Source organism: Danio aesculapii, chromosome 5 (assembly GCF_903798145.1).
Source record: "Danio aesculapii chromosome 5, fDanAes4.1, whole genome shotgun sequence".
Lineage (NCBI taxonomy): Eukaryota > Metazoa > Chordata > Actinopteri > Cypriniformes > Danionidae > Danio > Danio aesculapii.
Window position 1 is genome coordinate 23,998,518 of NC_079439.1, and position 18,043 is coordinate 24,016,560.

Genomic DNA, 18,043 nt, shown 5'->3' on the forward strand with positions numbered 1-18,043 from the left:
ACATGGTTTTAAAAATCTTGAGTTCATTGAATTTTCATTAATATTCATTCTTTCAAATTTGACTTGATTGCTGTCAAATGTCCAAAAACAAGCCACAAAAAATACTCGCTAAGCTAGGCCTTTAATTCTAAAATTCATACCTAAAATCAATCAGATCATGATCAGCAAACTGAAATCCTCCATATGACTGATGCACTAGTGTCCTCTTCTTCTGGTGCTGCTGCTGTAGCTCATCTGCTTCAAGGTTCAATGTGCATTCATTGATGCCAATTTGACACCAACAACCATCAGAGTAATTTTAATTTTGGGAAATATTTACCTCACTACATTTTAAAAGCATATTACTATATATTTTTTGTTCTGCTGTATTTATTAAAACATTTTTAAGTAAAGAAATCACATGCTAAAGTGTGACATGTCCAGTTTAGGGAAAAGTTGATACTTTAATGTGCTTCATTAAGGGTGTAACAATACACTCGAGTTACGATTATGTTTACATGCACATCGTCAGACTTTTATATCATGTTGTCTCAATATCACTATGTATATCATTACAGCACCACAGTTGTGTAATGAATTGAACTGATTGCATCTGTTTTTGAGTGTGAATTTTACCTTCTGTAATATGGTGAGCTGCAAATCCACTGCATTAAAATGCTTGGAAATGTCCACATTTGTGTTTTACTACATAAACACAGTAGGTTTTATTGAAACACGCTGTAATATAATGCAAAATCAGTGTCATATACATTTCTCAGCTGCCGTAGCATGTCCTATATCTAAAACTATGCTAATAAATAACATTTAGCCCTATTTGACATTGGTTTTTATATTACGCTTATTGTTGACACTCAAATTATACACTTTATGCTTTTACCTATATTTATTACCATGTGATCTGGTTAATTTTTTACTTTTCTGCACACTTGAATTGTCATTAATTATCTGCAGTAGTTAACTAGCATTCAGAGTCACTTCAATTCTTCCCCATTCTGACTGAACTTCAGCAGGTCACCTTATCCACGTCTACATGTCAAAATGTTACTTCCATGTGATTAACTGATTAGATATTTGTGCTGGCAAGCAGTTGTGTCAGTGGAAGACAAAAGTTGATTTACAGGTATACGGTAATCATGCCTCATTGGCCGATTTCTTTGTAGACTCCCACACACACAGTACACACATTTTCTGTTCACTCTCTAATATACTTTTCAAATCTGTCTCCTACATTCTCCCTTTCTCCTCGTCTGTTGTGTCGAATCATAAAAGAAGTTGTTGTAAAAGATGTCCTACTTTCTAGGTCATGGCACTCCTTGCCGATGCACGGTTTCCTGAGGGTTGTGCCAGCGCTGAATTAACATTTAAGCCTAGGTGTCAACACAATACTTCTCGGTCATTTGTCATCGGTCATTGCATTCAACATGTTTAATGAATTAATTAATAAAAGTGAGTAAGAAGCACTTCAGTTTGACTCTTGCCGTCATTATTGATTGGATTAAGGTGGAGATTTACAGCTGATTCGTCTATAATTAGACTTGAGCTAAAACCACTCAGGTACACCCAAATCTTTATCATTGTTAAAGCTGGTGTGAGAAACAAGTGCGGGTAGATATTGAATGAGACATAAGTGTGTAGGTTTACATGATAAACTGGCTCTTGTGCATTTGTAGATGTCTCTGAGTGATGTGTGTAAGCAAGCTAAGGGCAAGTTGGATGAGGGAATGATGAAAATGCATCAGATTTTTACGTATTTGTTAACATCTGCTGATTTTATTCCTTTTCCCTGTGAATTTTTATCAATTTTACTCGCTGTCTACTTTACAGAACACTTTGCTTTGGATACTTTGGATTAGTACAAGGTTAGACCACTTTCACCTTAATTCTTCATGGCATTGATTCTACAAGGGACTAGAAACATTTCTCAGATATTTTGATTCATTCTGACATCGGTTCCTGCAGATTTGTCGGCTGCACGTTCATAAATTTCCTGTTTCAGCACATCTCGCAGGTTCTTTATAAACCATTTTGAGGGATGTAAACAAAAACAATGGTCCAAGCGTATTTCCTGTTTCACATTATTAATTTCTATAGTTTCTGAGAATCCAAAAAGAGCCACATATTGATAATGTTATGATAGCTGTTTTAACATTAAGTTATGTTTGCTTTGTTATTGCTTCTTGTTACAGTTATGAAATAGTTTGATAACATGGCCACACTGAAATGGTCTATGTGGACTCAGATCTAGTGATTGTATAATGGACATTTATGTATAGAGAATTCACTGCTTTGTCAAGAAGCCAGTTTGAGATTTCAACTTGGCACATTAAGTTGGTAATAAGGCATCCAAAGTGTGCCAAGAAAATATCCCCTGCCTACAGGATTACACAACCACTTTGTGACTGAAAGGTTGATACAAGACAGTATGGATCAATGCTTTCATGATGTTTAAAACAAATTGTGTCCCCAAAGCCAAATGTTGCAGTGAAAATGCTGGCTCATCAGACCAGGAATTTTATTTATTTATTTTTAATCATCTAGTTTTGGTGAGCCTTTGCTAATAATGCTTTAATGTTAGTTTGCTTGCTGTTCTTTGATTTTGAACCATTATCTGGTTATGTGTTAAAATAACAATTGATCAAAGACACAAAAGCCGCAGTCACTTTAGACTTATCACCCCAGAGACTTCCATTCATACGCACCCGAATGTCTGACTGGAAACGCAAACTTGTACGACAAGTTTTGCAGTTCGCCGTATTGCAAAATTTAAGCTTAGTGAACTCTGACCTGCGAAATCGCATCACTTGATTGGGTGAGACCAATCTAAGATCAAAACATGACCTCTCTGGACAAATGTAAAAACATGGACCAATCGTCACTTTTTTTAAATGTCTAATCATCTTGTTTAATCCCGCCCCTTTTCGCAGTGTCGTACAACAGAATTTCACATGCTCAAACTCTAGCGTGGCCCTGGCACTTCAATTACTCTAGCGCAACCATGTCACTTAAATTATCTTTCTTCCCCAATCTGATGAAGTTTAGCAGATCGTTTTGACCATACATTTTTCAATACATTGAGTTGCTGCAATGTTATTGGGTAATTAGATATTTTCATTAAATGGTACTTGAGAAAATTGTGCCTTATAAATTGTCTGCTGAGTGTGTTTGTTACAAATTACTATAAATTAAATTTAATAGAGAGTGTTACAGTTTGTATATTAGTGGCTAGGTATGGGACGATAACCAGTTTCAAGGTTTACCACGGTTTGGAAATTTCAAGGTTCTAAAACCGCTAAATGTTTGTTATACAGTAGTTAAGGTATATGTCAGGGGGTTTTATGTGTTTTTAATATGTGGTGTAAAGAAATCAGTGTTTTTGAAACTGATGAAATGGCAAAAGTCAATGATATATTTTAATATTTTAGCCTGACATGTTTACTGTTACCAAATATATAAAATGTTTCCTAAAATAAAATATATTAAGTTCAAAGGAGGAAAAAATGTCATGTTTTTTTACTCAGACATTTAAAAGGAACATATATTAGAGCAGTCATCACAATAGCGTGAAACTTTATTGTTATCCAAAGTTATCATACTGTCAGAAACTTATACTGGCCCATGTCTTTTAGTGGCTGAGGGCTAATTGTATCACCTGAAAAATAAATGAACTGTCTTAGATAGATGTATTAATATTATCGAATGCTTTGCACATTTATACCATTTATTTTAGCTGTCATGGATGTTTTTTTAAGTGATGATCTGGTGGGGCTTCTTAGTTTTAATTATCTGAATAGTATTTCTAGAATTAAGAATCTAATTTAAACATATAACGTATTAATCATCTGGAGGGTTTGCTGTTGTTTACATTGATTTTTGAACACTGGGCACACAGCCCGCTGCCTTTAGTGAAAATGTAGTGTATCTGGAGAGGTGCCAATGTTTTCTTCATTTGACAAAGAGGGAGACAGAATGAGAGAGAATCTGTGACTAATGGTGGTCTTTTTTATTGGGGTATTTAAACAACAGAGTTTGTAAATACAGTTTAATTAAAAATCACTCTTTGAACCTTGTTATGTACAAAACAGATTATTAATTTGCGCCAGACATTTAAAGGGGCACAAAAGGAAAGGTTTACCAGTTACTCCAGTAGTTCCATTTTCAGCAATACTGTACAGTATACTGAACTGTTCATTTATTTGTCATATATAGTCCACCGGATGATGGAAAATATATATTATTGAAAATGAAAATGAATAAAAATATATTTAAAAAAATAAATTTCAGCCAATTTCAGAGTTTCAGCTAATAAAAAGCTTTTGTTTTAAGTTGGCACGTTGCCAACTTGATACTACTTTTACCAGATGTTTCAAGTTGAAGAATTAATTGATTTATGTTTATAAATACATCTGAAAATGATTATAGATGCGTCCCAAATGGCACACTATACACTATGCACTTATGCACTATGTACTTATGCACTTACACACTCAACAGCATACATGTATGGAGTGGAGTCCCAAAAGGAACACTAATGTTTTTTTTACTAAGCAGAAATCAAACTGTTTCCCTGATGATGTTTGAGAGTTGCCAAATTAGCGAAATAAATGACCAAACTACCAAATAATACCTGCCATGAGTACTTTATAACTATATTCAGCATCGGGAGGAGATGACAAATCCCTCTCGTAGGAGTATTTTGCTTTCACAATCCAAAAATAAATAAGGTAATCCAACATGAGCTCCCTTCCTGTGCATGAGCAAAGCAGCGACTGCTGAGTGTGTGAAGTGTCCAACAAAACACACTTCTTTTTAATGGTTGAAGAAGTGCATCATCTGGGTATTTAAAGTGCACTTATTATTATTATTATTATTATTATTATTATTATTATTATTATTATTTATTTATTTTTTATTTATTTATTTTTTATTTATTTTTTTAGAGTTGTCAATGTGAACGCACTACTTACACTATTTATACTACAAAATGGCGTAGAATAGTGTTTAAGTATGCGATATAGGACGCACCTTAAAACTAGTCCAAACTAAAACCCTCTTTTTATTTTCCCCCACAGATTCTGCTGTTTCCATCACTGTCTACAGGAAGGCAGAAAGTTCAATGCAAATGTACATTAGCACTTTTGGCTGCAACTCAGGAGTCACAATATCTTGATGATATATGCTCGTTTTTGGTATTTAAACTCTGGCCAGCCATACGGACATAACCTCAGCATCTTATCGGCTGCCAATCATCAGTAGGCCAGCAGCCAGCCATCAGAGATTTGTGAGTAGTGGCTAACCACTAGGATTAGGTGGTTAGCGTGCGGCGTCTATTAGCATTTCTGTGGGTGTTTTGAGTGGAGAAGACGCGAATGGGACACGCCAGCCTTCGCAGACAGCCTGAATGGGAGAAGGAGTGAGCATGGACAACCTTTCGGAGTTTGGGGGCCTTTGTCCGTCCAGCCGGAGGGAATGGGAGTGAGTCTACATTAATGTGTTGATACGCTTGTCGTGTTTGTCCATTTGTAATTCATTTGCCATGCTGTGTTTTTCTGTGAGATGCCAAATAGTTTTTTTCTGTATTTGCAGCACAAGCAGTTGTGTGGATGATTTAATGGACGAAGATGAGAAGGATAGAGCAAAAAGGTCTGTGTGTGTTTTTTGACTCTTAATGCTCACAGTGCAAGTTATTCTGCGACATGTCGAATAATAAAAGTCTCACATTAGACTGTAAACCTGTGAACTTTAATTGTGTCCAGAGATTTTAAAGAAATCACACCTCTAAAAGCTCTTCGCACTTTCACTCAATATAATAGATTTTCTTTATGAAAGAGTGTCTAGAGAGAAAGCAGCAGAAAGAAAATGGTAAGGGTTGATGGGATCTATTTTGTAATGGGAGTACTTTTTTAATGTTTTGCACTGAAAAAAGTACTGAGAAAATGTAACAACAATATTAATGTCAATTATAACTTTAATAATAATTGTATTATTAAAAATAATACAGAAAGATGGCTACCAGTGCAGGGGTTTTAGATCACAGGGCCTTAAATTATACATAAATTGTCACTTTTATTCCGTTGCATATTTTTGTGTAGTAATAATCTGTTTTCAGCTGTAAAGCAGTTCCCATCGATATACACAATTTCAATATCTTGTAAAGTCATCAAGGGAGAAATTTATTTCTGTCCATTCCTCTCTTTCAATGCAGGGCGTCCCGGAACAAATCAGAGAAAAAGAGGCGAGACCAGTTCAATGTTCTCATCAAGGAGCTGTGTACAATGCTGCAGGGTCAAGGTCACCCCCGCAAGATGGACAAATCCACCATCCTGCAGAGGACCATCGACTTCCTGCAGAAACAGAAAGGTCAGGGAGGATATCAGATTTAAATTATTCAGTTGTCAGTATCTAAATGTTTTTATTGCTGATGAAATTATAGAATTTATGTTGGTGTCTGATAGAGCTAAACAATGTATTCCAAAAATGTTTTTATCGCGATAATAGTATATGTAATATCTATATCACAGAGAAGTGCAAAAAAAATTTCTTTATATCCCAAGCATTGTGTGTTGCATACATAGGTTGTTTATAGAAATTTAAAATATCTCGTAAGTTAACGAGAAAAAATTATATTATTTATTAAATTATGCATTAATTTATTAGCGTCTATCGCTACCTTAACCCTGAATTCAACCCTCATGGTAATGGAAAAATATTATTTGTTGTACAGTGCCACAAAATTTATGCTATATTATCGTGAGTATCCCCAGCTGTATCCCATCTAGACTTCACCACACTGCAAGAGCAGGTGAAGTCTAAATGGGATACAGCTGAAGATTGCATACAGCTGAATTATAAAACATAATATAAATACTTCTCGTTAACTTCCAATCGCAGCTGTATCCCTTCTAGCAACAACCACAGGAGAGATCCGAGTTGCTGGATTTACGTCATGTTTATTTATAATTTTCTTTCTTAGAACATAAAGGTAAGCAACTATTCATCTGTGAGAGGATTAGAGCAAATATTCTAGTAACATAAACAGTGCATATCTTTACTTTACTTTACTTACTTTATTGTCCACAAGTGGAAATTTATCTTTGCTTAGCTTCACCACACAACTACATCAGCATTCACATTACACACATCATAGAAAAAACAGGCAACACAAATACATTCAATGTCATCATATATATCACATTAAAAACTTTATTTAAAACCCTTTACATACTTAGAACCCAGTATTTAAAATTCTAATAGCAGTCAGCACAAAGGAATTTTTATACACATTTTTCTGTACTTGAGGTTGCCGAAAAAAAGTCTTTTTGATGGCAAGAGCTGAAATTTTATATTTAAGGGATGGGAACAATCATCAATAATGACGTGCACTGTCTGTTTAATTCTCATTAAATTCTCATCTTACGTCAATAAAGCACATTGTCCAATCATATTGAAAAACAATTATTATTTCCATCTCTATAGACATCCGCAAGTATTTTACAAACTTTAAGTGGTATGTTTTGCTTGTAGTTAGGTGTATTTGAATGTCTGAGCTATAAAATAAATGTTTTTTTTTTTATTGAAAGCATGGATAAATTGTGAGTTATGACAAGCACTGTGCACCTCTTTCTGTGCCTCAGTACGTGCTGTGAGATTTGAATTTTAGCAGTTGATGACGTGCGCTCTGGATGTTGTAATCACACCGGTGTGATTGTACACTTCAGAGACCAGCCAAGGCTAATCACACCGGTGTGATCGTACACGTGAAAGGGTTAACTCTAGGGTAGTTGTTAAATGAATCTATTTTTAAAAATTGGAGTGCTCCTTTTAAAGTCTAATGTTTACACCAGTTTTTTGTCTTAATTAGATTAATTGAAATTAAAAATGTATATCTATTACCTGCTTGTTTCAGTATGATCATTCAGTTTCTAAATAAACATTGCATTTCTCTAGGGAAATGTTATAGCACAAGAAATATAATTATTGCAATAATTAACATCGCAAATTTTCCCAGTATCACACATGCTTATCGTCTAACATGCCAATTTGAATAAATTTTAAGGTTGTGTTTTCAATGTATTATATGATAGCTTCATTCCATACATACATGCTAATAAAATAGAAAAAGTAACAAACAAACCCAAGACTATGTGTCACTCATAACGTCTTACACAAGACAAGTTGGTTTTCATTTCTCACTGGCACAAAAATCACGAAGACGGGAATCATGATTCTGTTCCTCATGTTTGTGCATGCAAGGAATATTCTGCATATGTGTGGTCTCTTGGAATTCTGGAGTAAAAACACCTTTCGGCATTCAGATAAACTTGATTTTCCAGAGAAGTAGAGAAGTAAACCTCATTAGAAGACAGACAAGTCGCAGACGTTTTGTTTAGACAGTTGGAGTTCATTTGATTGGGCCATCTCACATCAGCGACGTCATGCTATCACTGCCAAGAAACAGATTGAGATTTTATTTACCCGCTTGTTAATTTTAGAACAGAATACTATTTTGCATTCGGTGGGAGGAGCCAACTCCTGCGATCTCCAGGGAGTGTCACTACCAACACCTCTGTGTGCCAGGAGCCGCTCTCCAATGGGCCCGGTTCCATTTCCTGTCTGAATCCAGGGCACAGCTGTCAGGCCGTCGGCAGAACGTTTGCTGGCAGCACATTTCACAGCTCCTATAAACAGTTCCAGTGCCATTTTCAACTTCCACCAGTCTCACACTTCCACAGTGCTTGATTTCCATTCCTGTCCATATTCAGTCGTTCCATGCAATGCCTTTCGCAGAATTCCACAATCAGGTTCTCACAGCATTCCGAAATGTTTTCCTGCTGTTTGATGTTTTCCAGAGATCACGGCGCAAACAGAGTCTTGTGAGGTCCGGCAGGACTGGAAGCCTTCTTTCCTCAGCAACGAGGAGTTCACCCAGTTAATGCTGGAGGTAAAGCAATTTTTTAATGGTCATATCTGCCTCAAAGCGTCAGTTTTTTGTAGCCTTGTGGGAATACAGTACGATACACTTCATGCGCACATCTTAAGTACTTTGCTGTCAACACATGTACTTTGCAAGGCTATGAGATGCCTTCTAGCAGAGCTTCAGGCTCATCTGTGTAGCCTACTTGAAAGAAAAACACTTTACAAATCAAGGAAATTCATACACATTTAGCTTTAACCAAGAAGTAGAAATACAGGATGTGAATATACTTAAAATTATGTAGAAGAAGAAAAATACAGGATATGAAAATGCTTTATGATGCAGAAATACAGGATATTAATATACAGTCAGTCTGTGAACTGCATTCCTGTAGCCTGAAACCCGGAAGTTGAGCTTTTTATGGGGCATTTTTCTGAATTGTCCTGTGAGCTTCCAGTATTAAGGAAACATTCACACATGAACACTTCCTTTCAAAAACAACCTCTGGCTCTTCTCAGTTCCCAGTCTCAGACTGTCAAAGGTGCAAGTCTGATGATTCAGCCTTTTAGCAGCAGTGATGTGGGAAGATGTTATGGCTTGGGGAATCCTTCAGTTACTTCTTGTTACATAAAAACAACATGGAGAAAAAAAAAACAGTGTAACCTCAAGAGCCTGATAGACAACATTCTGCAGCTGCTTGGGTTTTCCATGACCGGTATGCTGAACTTCAATATGAAGAAATTATCTTGCAAATTGATTTAAATGGATGTTTCTTTGTATGGGGGAACAAAAACAACACATAAAATTTAGCTCAGCCATTCACTGAATAATGACAGAGTTTTTTGTGTAAGCTATTTCTTAAAGAGATACTAAATGCTGTTAATTTACTTGCCCTCAGGCCATCCAGGATGTAGGTGACATTTTTCTTTCAGTAGTGTATTAAATAAAATGTGCTTAACAGCTGAAAATATGGTGCAAATCGATGACTACTGGGAATTGATGACTACTGAGAGTCAGAGAAAATATTTAAAAAAGAAAAAACTAAATTGGTACTCGAGTAAATTAACAGCAAATTGTCATGTGTGTAAAACTACTCTTTTAATAACGGCAAAGACTATAGAATACACAAGTCACATCACTCGTATAGTTTTGAATAGGGAAAAGTGTAACTTTTTTCAATGTGGCGAATGAAGCCCTGTCTACTAGTACAGGAGCCGATCATACATCACTGTCTGACAATTCTCAAAGGCAGAAGCTCAGACCAGACGTGTGCTTTTATGACAGTTTGGTGGTCAACAAACGCACTGGAATCTCAGCGAATACTTGCTTCACAGACATAAGAAATATATCCAAATAAAGCTTGAAATCTGTACTTTTAAATTAACCAAGTGCACTTGAAACTGAACTGAAACGAACGCACCTTACAATCCATCCTGTCAAACCCACATCACATGACAGCAGCAACTAATCAAACGCCCACAAACTTGTAAACAAAGAGTCACTGTCATTTCTGGAGGAGATTCATCATCAAGACCAAGTTGTGGATTACTTCAGAAGACCAACGCGATCTGACAATAATTATTCAGAGGATGATAATGTGTAGAACGGCCATAAATGAGGTTGGTGTCGTGATCTCGTTTCTTTTGAGTGCGCATGCGCATTAGCTCAGGCAACCTGAAAAAAATGGCCATTTTCTTTGATTCGAACGTTTAGAAACGAAACTCAAGAGACAATTTTATTGGTGATTCTTAATATTTAATTTAATAGTAAGCTTGGCAAACAGTTAAGGAGAATTTGATGTTTCCCCATTCCCCATGCCCTAGCATACTGCCTGAGAAGTGTTTCAAATATGGCCGCAGAGAGAAAAGACCAATCTTAAAGGGACTTTGATAACAGGAAGCAGCAACAGTTTCATCAGTGTATTATAACCACAGAACAGTCAAGCAAGATGTTAACGGTCTAATCCAATTTTATAATGAATGCTAAGCTAAGCTAAAAATGCTCCAATCAGACCCGAAGATCAGCTAAATGGATTCAGAAATGGAAAAATATACTGTTTAACTTGTGGGGAGGGGTAAAATGAGCCTATTTATATTATTTTATTTAGTTTTTTTAAAGAAGTGGAGTGTTCCTTTAAAGCAGGGGTCACCAACATGGTGCCCGCGAGCCTGCGATGATCACGAGTGGCCCACGGGTCTGTTCTAAAAATAGCTCACCATAGCGCCACTTACCAGTAAGCTGCATCTCATATTTTTTGTAGCTATTCTTTTTAAATCACACTTGCATTAGTGTAGATTTGAAAATGACATTAAGTTATATATAAAAAACTTAAAAAAATATTTCATATTAGCTAGCTGGTCTCCACTGCAGTGGTTGCTGGTGCAGTAAAGGGGAGGAGATGATATGGCAGAAAAAAGAAAAAAAAACATAGTTTTCATGGTGAATGGGAGGAAGAGTTCTTTTTTACTTTATTTGGCAACGGCAAAGAGGCACAATGTTGAGAGACATTTCAGAACGTGTCACGCAAGCTAGCGTTACCATGCTAACTACGCACCGGGTAGCACTCTAAAAGTCCGGAAGAGTAGTCTTTTTTCACGAGATCAGTGCAAACCCCCTAAAAAGCAACCGAAGCCTCATTTAGAGCTACATATTTTTTGATTAGAAAAACAAGGCATTTTCAGACAGGAAAGCAAACCTGTGCTGAAAGACTAGATCGGTTGTAATCTCCATTCTCTCCAATGTCCAACTCGAGGCAACTCCAATGGTTAGAAGAGTGTGGGCTATGTTAAATATGCTGTAGATTCGGTGATAAATTCAGTAAAGTCTGAAAATTGATTTATGTTACACAATTGATAATCTGTACAAACATGGTGCATTGTTGTGCATGATTTGTTAAAAATTGTCGGTGGCTAGTGAAAATATTGTAGAAGTGTTCATTTGAAAATGTAAATGAGATTTATAGAAATAAAGTGCTGCATATTGATATTTCTCTGTTTCCTACCTTGTTAAATCATTGTTGACAACTATTGTGAGAAATCGTTAACATGATCAGTGTCTTCACATAGATGAATATCCTTAATTATTAATAATAAGATATAATTAAAAGTAAATTGAGCAAATTTGTTATTTGAGAAGTGAGTATTAAACTGGTAGCCCTCCACATTAATCTGTACCCCAGAAGTAGCTCTCAGTTTCAAAAAGGTTGGTGACCCCTGCTTGTTTTACCCAAACATTTTTTTTTCCTGAATTTGATTACAACAATATGTTATGAGAATTTCTGTTCATTTACGACATCATTTTGTGTGTTTACGGCAGGCGTTGGATGGTTTTCTAATAGCTCTTACCACAGATGGGAACATCATATATGTATCTGACAGCGTCTCGTCTCTCATTGGCCATCTGCCGGTAAGTGAGACTCCAATGCAATAAATTCAGCTCGACTGAGTAAAGTAAACTTGATATAATGCATCACATTTCATAAAATGACCTTCACTATTATGATCGTCTAACTCGTGTTATTAGTAATATAATCTTTCTAAACATAGAATAAACAGCCCACACAGCAGGCTTTCTGTAGGATGTTAAGAAGCATCCTCAGGCTTATATTCATATATTCTTTTTTTTATCATGTTTGTACAGTATCTGAAAATCATAATATTATGCATGGAGATGTTTTTTTCTGAGATCCTCAAAACTGAAGTGGAAGCTTATTGGCAGTTAAGTTCTCTCATTTATTACAGAGGGGAAAATAATAATTACTTGAACCACTCCCCTTAACTTAGAAATGCATTAGAATCCATTCAACCTGTGATGGCATACTGACAGTCTAATGGGATTTGCCTTCCAAACTTTGACATTAGATCAGTTCCTGCTGTGTGTGGGTCACAAATGCGGTTTGATAACACTGATGGTTCGTTTTCTCGGTGTCAAACCTTTCATGACCTTTGGCCTAAAGAAGACCGGAGGGCTTAACGGGCCTTTGTTATTGAGTAACAGAACAAGCTGAGCTCAGGTGCCACCGAAGGTCATGCGTGGCCTTTATGGATGTACTGAGATTGTGCTAATACTCTTATGATTTCAACGGCATGCTGATTAAAGGGGAAACAGTCCCAGTAAATGCTATTTTAGAACTATTTATCATTCTATTGAACTATTATTTAGCTTTGTGTAGTATTTGTGTTTTTCAATTTTAATGCTTTTATAGTTATATATAAAATATATATATTATATGTGTGTGTGTATATATGTGTGTGTATATGTATGTATGTATGTATGTATATATATATATATATATATATATATATATATAGATATAGATATAGATATAGATATAGATATAGATATATAGATATAGATATATAGATGGATGGATGGATGGATGGATGGATGGATGGATAAATGGATGGATAAATGGATGGATGGATAGATATAGCTTTATTACATTATAATTAATTACTTTTTTATCTGATTTTCTAGTTATTTACTAATTAAAGATACAATGAGTGATTCATCAAAAAGAGGCATAAATTCATAATTTCAGGTTTTGTTTGAAGAATAAAACCAGAATTTTTTTTTCTTTTGTTATGATGAAGTACAGTATAGTCTTTTGAATGTTGTATGGCTAACAGATAATAATAATAGTAATAATAATAATAATAATGCTTTAAACCACTGATAATTGTAATAATATTAACGATTATGATGACATCAAAAATATAAAAAGTAATAAACACTTCTATAATCATAATAATAATAATAATAAATAACGTTAATAATGATAATAATAATCATATTTTAAAGCCACTGATAATGGTAATAATAGTAATCATTATGATAACAACAACATTAAAATAAAGACGTCTATAAATTGTAAAATAATAATAAGAAAAAATAACATTATTATTTTTAATAAAAATAATAATAATAGTAATAATAGTTTTTTAAAACCACTGATAATGGTAATAATATTAACCATTATGATAACATCAACAATATTAAAAATAATAAAGACTTCTTCAATAATAATAATAATAATAATAATAATAATAATAATATTTTAAAGCCACTGATAATGGTAATAATTGTAATCATTATAACAACAACAATATTAAAAATAAATAATGTAAAATAATAATAATAAATATAAAATAATAATAATAATAATACATAATAACATTATTACTATTATTATTATTATTATTAATAATTATAATAATACTTAAAACCACTGATAATGGTAATAATATAACCATTATATTGACATCAACGATATTAAAAATAATAAAGACTTCTTTAAAAATAATAATAAATAATAACATTATTAATATCAATAATAATAATAATAATAATATTTTAAAGCCACTGATAATGGTAATAATTGTAATCATTATGATGACAACAACAATATTAAAAATAAATGATGTAAACTAATAATAATAAATATAAAATAATAATAATAATAATAATAATAATAATAATAATAATAATAATAATAATAATAATACTTAAAACCACTGATAATGGTAATAATATAACCATTATAATGACATCAACAATATTAAAAATAATAAAGACTTCTTTAATAATAAGTATAATAATAATAACAATAACAATAATAATAATAATAATAATAATAATAGTTATAATAATTATATTTATCAACTAAACAATCTTAAATTAGTTTTGTGATATGTTATGTATGTACTGTAAGTGCTATGCATTGTGGGAAATGTAGTGCACAGTGTAGTCCTTCTGGAAGAGAGTAACTTTGTCATATACATTGCTGTGTCTCAGTCAGATATGGTGGACCAGAACATCCTGAACTTCCTGCCAGAGCGAGAGCACGCAGATGTGTATAAACTCCTGTCTTCACACATGCTCCTGACAGAGCCTTCTACTGTAGACCTGCTCAACAGCAGTGAGTAAACTGTACATAAACACACACAGTGAAAACACAGATATATGGTGAAAGAGTGTGCCGTCTTATTGGCTGGCTGTGTTGTGCTCTATAATTACACTCCAGGCTAATTATAGAGGCTCCGTGTGTGCAGTGTAACACAGATTATCTGTTACCACACTCTAATAATCCCACATACAGCTCTTACCCTGACCTCAATCCCTGAAACACACACACACACTAATACTGGGACATACTGGTAAAAAAAAAATGGTCAGAGCTGACTTATTGATCTCAATCACAACAAGCACCTTTTTCACTGGTCAAACACAACCACAAGCACATGCACACAAACAAACGCAACATGTATACATAAACACACACTTTGGCTCACTACTGTACTTCAGAATCATGAAAGTCACACTAAGGCCACAGCCATAGCAGAACATTAAAGCTGCAGTGTCTAACTTTTTGGTTTAAAATGATTCAAAACTCATTTTTGAGCTAATAGAAAACAAGCAAGTGTTCAAAAACATTACTCTAACCCTGAATTACAATAGCAAGCCTGTAATAATGGTTTCTCATTTGAGTAGCACTGGTAGGTTTTCGCTGGAAGTATGAGCTTGCCACCCTTCATCATTTGGTCACAATTGTATACATACAGAAGGACTCCCGGCTAGTAGGCTATATGAGGCTATGTGTGGAGCAGCAGGTGGCAGATCATTTATAGCCTTCATAATTATTCTTTTAGTTTATTTTTATATGAAATTCAAATGGTATGACCATTAAAGATTAGACTGTAGAGAAATTTTAATCTACAGATAATGCTAATACACACTAAATACACATAATTGCGTAACGATAATGTTAAGATAAACAGCTTTCGAGTAAAGCATAACAAAAATAATTAGCGTTTTTGTGATATGAGCCATCAACCGTTATTTAGAGTGTACTCACACTAGGCACAGTTGCCTTGAATCGTGCCCAGATGCAATTGTCCCCTCTTTCCTCTCCCCTCAGCCTGCTCTCACACTGCACATTTTGCCTTCCGAGCCTCAGCATGCTTACATCCCTGACGATGCGACTGTTCAGTTCAACAGAAGAGAAGTGCTCTCGCTCCGTACAATGGAGATTGCTTAAGTCCGTGTTTCTCAACTGGTGGGTCACAACCCAAAAGTGGGTCATGGGAACATTTTCAGTGGGTTGCGAAGTGTGTGGTCAAAAAAACAACAAAAGTTTAATTTTTTAACTTATTTTGTTATACTGGACTTTTATTTTGAAATTACCGTTTGACATGTGACATTTAATTTTTTTATAGCAACAAATATGTCAAAGCACAAGTACGACCACGAATATGTAAAGTATGGATTTACATTTATTGATGACAAACAAAGGCTTAAAACCTCAGTGTGTCATATTTAGTGAGGTGCTCTCACAAGAGAGCATGAAACCTTCTAAATTAAAATGACATTTAGAAACCAAACAGCCCGGTTGCAAGGACAAACCTGTGGACTGTTTTCAAAGATGACTCCAAGAGCTGAGGGCTTCACAAAAGTGCATACATTTTGTTAAATGACAGCAATAAAATATTGTTTATTTGTAAGTCTTGGTGATTTTCTTATTATTTATCTGTCACTACATGTGTATGTTAACAAATAAATACAAATGAATTATTATTCCTAAAATTATATTATAGTTCCTAAAAATTTGGGTCACGGCTTGATGACCATGCAAAAATGTGGGTCCCATGGCCAAACCAGTTGAGAACCACTGGCTTAGTTATATTGTTTCGTATTATTTTAAGTCGTTTAATATGCAGTGACACAAAGTCAAATCTTTTGCTGAACAGATCCACCACTTTTGACGCTCATAAATGTTCATGAAAGTCTGCAGGTATTAGGAGATTTGTTGAAGGTGCAGCTGACATACAGCCAGGGGGTCGCATCTTTAATAAACTATAATAGTTTGTGTTAATTGAAAAGTAAGAATGCTTAATATATGCATATGAAACTTATATATGCCTTAAAAGTGACGTCGCATCTTCAGTTTGGCGCACAGGTGCTCTTTGCACTCACACTACAAGCGTACCGCGGTAAATCCCAACCGAACCTGCGCTCTAGCACACCTCTTCCAACCGGGCCAGAGCCGGCCAACTGAACCGCACCTGTGGCTAAGTCGGAGCACTCACACTTGTCAAACAAACCGGGAAATGGGGGTCAAACGTGCCTGGGCACAGTTCGGCTAGCCTAGTTTAAGTACACCTTTGGTTATTTTATTTAGTTGGTTAAAGTGGCAGACATGCTACTTGTTGAGACGACATTATCTGGTGAAAGGTATGGTGGCTGATAGAGCTCAACACATACAAATAGAAAAACACTGGCCCAGACAACAACAGAAATGTGTCGCCAGTGCCCAAAAAGTGACGAATGTGACAAACAACAAGGAAACATACAACCATAAACAAAAGGTATCCAACATCACAGCTAGCTTTAAACAGAAAACAGACAGGATTGTGACTTTTTGGTGTCCCTTGGCATATTTCTGTTGTGGGCTGCACTATTTGCAGCATGTTTCTATATTTGCATGTGTTGTGAGAATTTGTGTTTACTGTTTAAATTGATGAAGATGTTTCCTCAATTTTGTTTGTTTGTTTCCATGCGTTTTCTTAACTTGCAAACCCGTTTGAGTTCTCTTCCACCTTAGAAAGGCCTATTTGGATTATGGCTGGGTGATTAAAGATGTGATTGTCATGCACATCTTGCCAGGGAAGCAAAAACCATGATGAATAAAGCCATGCTATTAAATGTGGTAATTTCAGATGCAGTATTTGCTAAATAAAGCCTATATAATAATAGAGTTATTATCACTGAATTTTTGTTTCAATGACAAAATGGACAGATTAAATGGAACTTGATTGTTAAACCGATTTTTGTAGAGCTGAACAAACTACGACTCACATGCTGGAGGTTTACTAACCGGCTTTACTGACAAAATGTGCATGAAAATCACCTTTGATTAATCGGCTTCAACATGTAGAATCTGTGATTGTGAAGTATAGTATATACAGCAGCATAGTGACTGACAACCACACACACTCCTCTAAACATGCGACTCAAGCCATGCAAACATTCTTCATTTGACTGCAATTGCAGATTTCAAACAGAGATGGCGACAAAGAGGTACAATTTACAGACTGCAGTTTAAAACGTCAACCTGCTCTGTTCACCAGACAATCT

General features: G+C 34.9%; 1 protein-coding gene across 2 annotated transcripts in view; it reads left to right on the plus strand.

The window, feature by feature from the left end:
• npas2 (neuronal PAS domain protein 2) overlaps window positions 1-18,043 on the plus strand; it is a 117,504-nt gene that overhangs the window by 69,165 nt on the left and 30,296 nt on the right. For both annotated transcript variants that reach the window (XM_056457636.1, XM_056457637.1), the window contains exons 2-7: window positions 5,070-5,472; window positions 5,584-5,640; window positions 6,203-6,357; window positions 8,847-8,938; window positions 12,227-12,316; window positions 14,705-14,828. In XM_056457636.1, coding sequence (XP_056313611.1) covers window positions 5,399-5,472; window positions 5,584-5,640; window positions 6,203-6,357; window positions 8,847-8,938; window positions 12,227-12,316; window positions 14,705-14,828 — 592 coding nt within the window. In that variant the 5' untranslated portion in view covers window positions 5,070-5,398. The remainder of the gene's footprint in view (window positions 1-5,069; window positions 5,473-5,583; window positions 5,641-6,202; window positions 6,358-8,846; window positions 8,939-12,226; window positions 12,317-14,704; window positions 14,829-18,043) is intronic.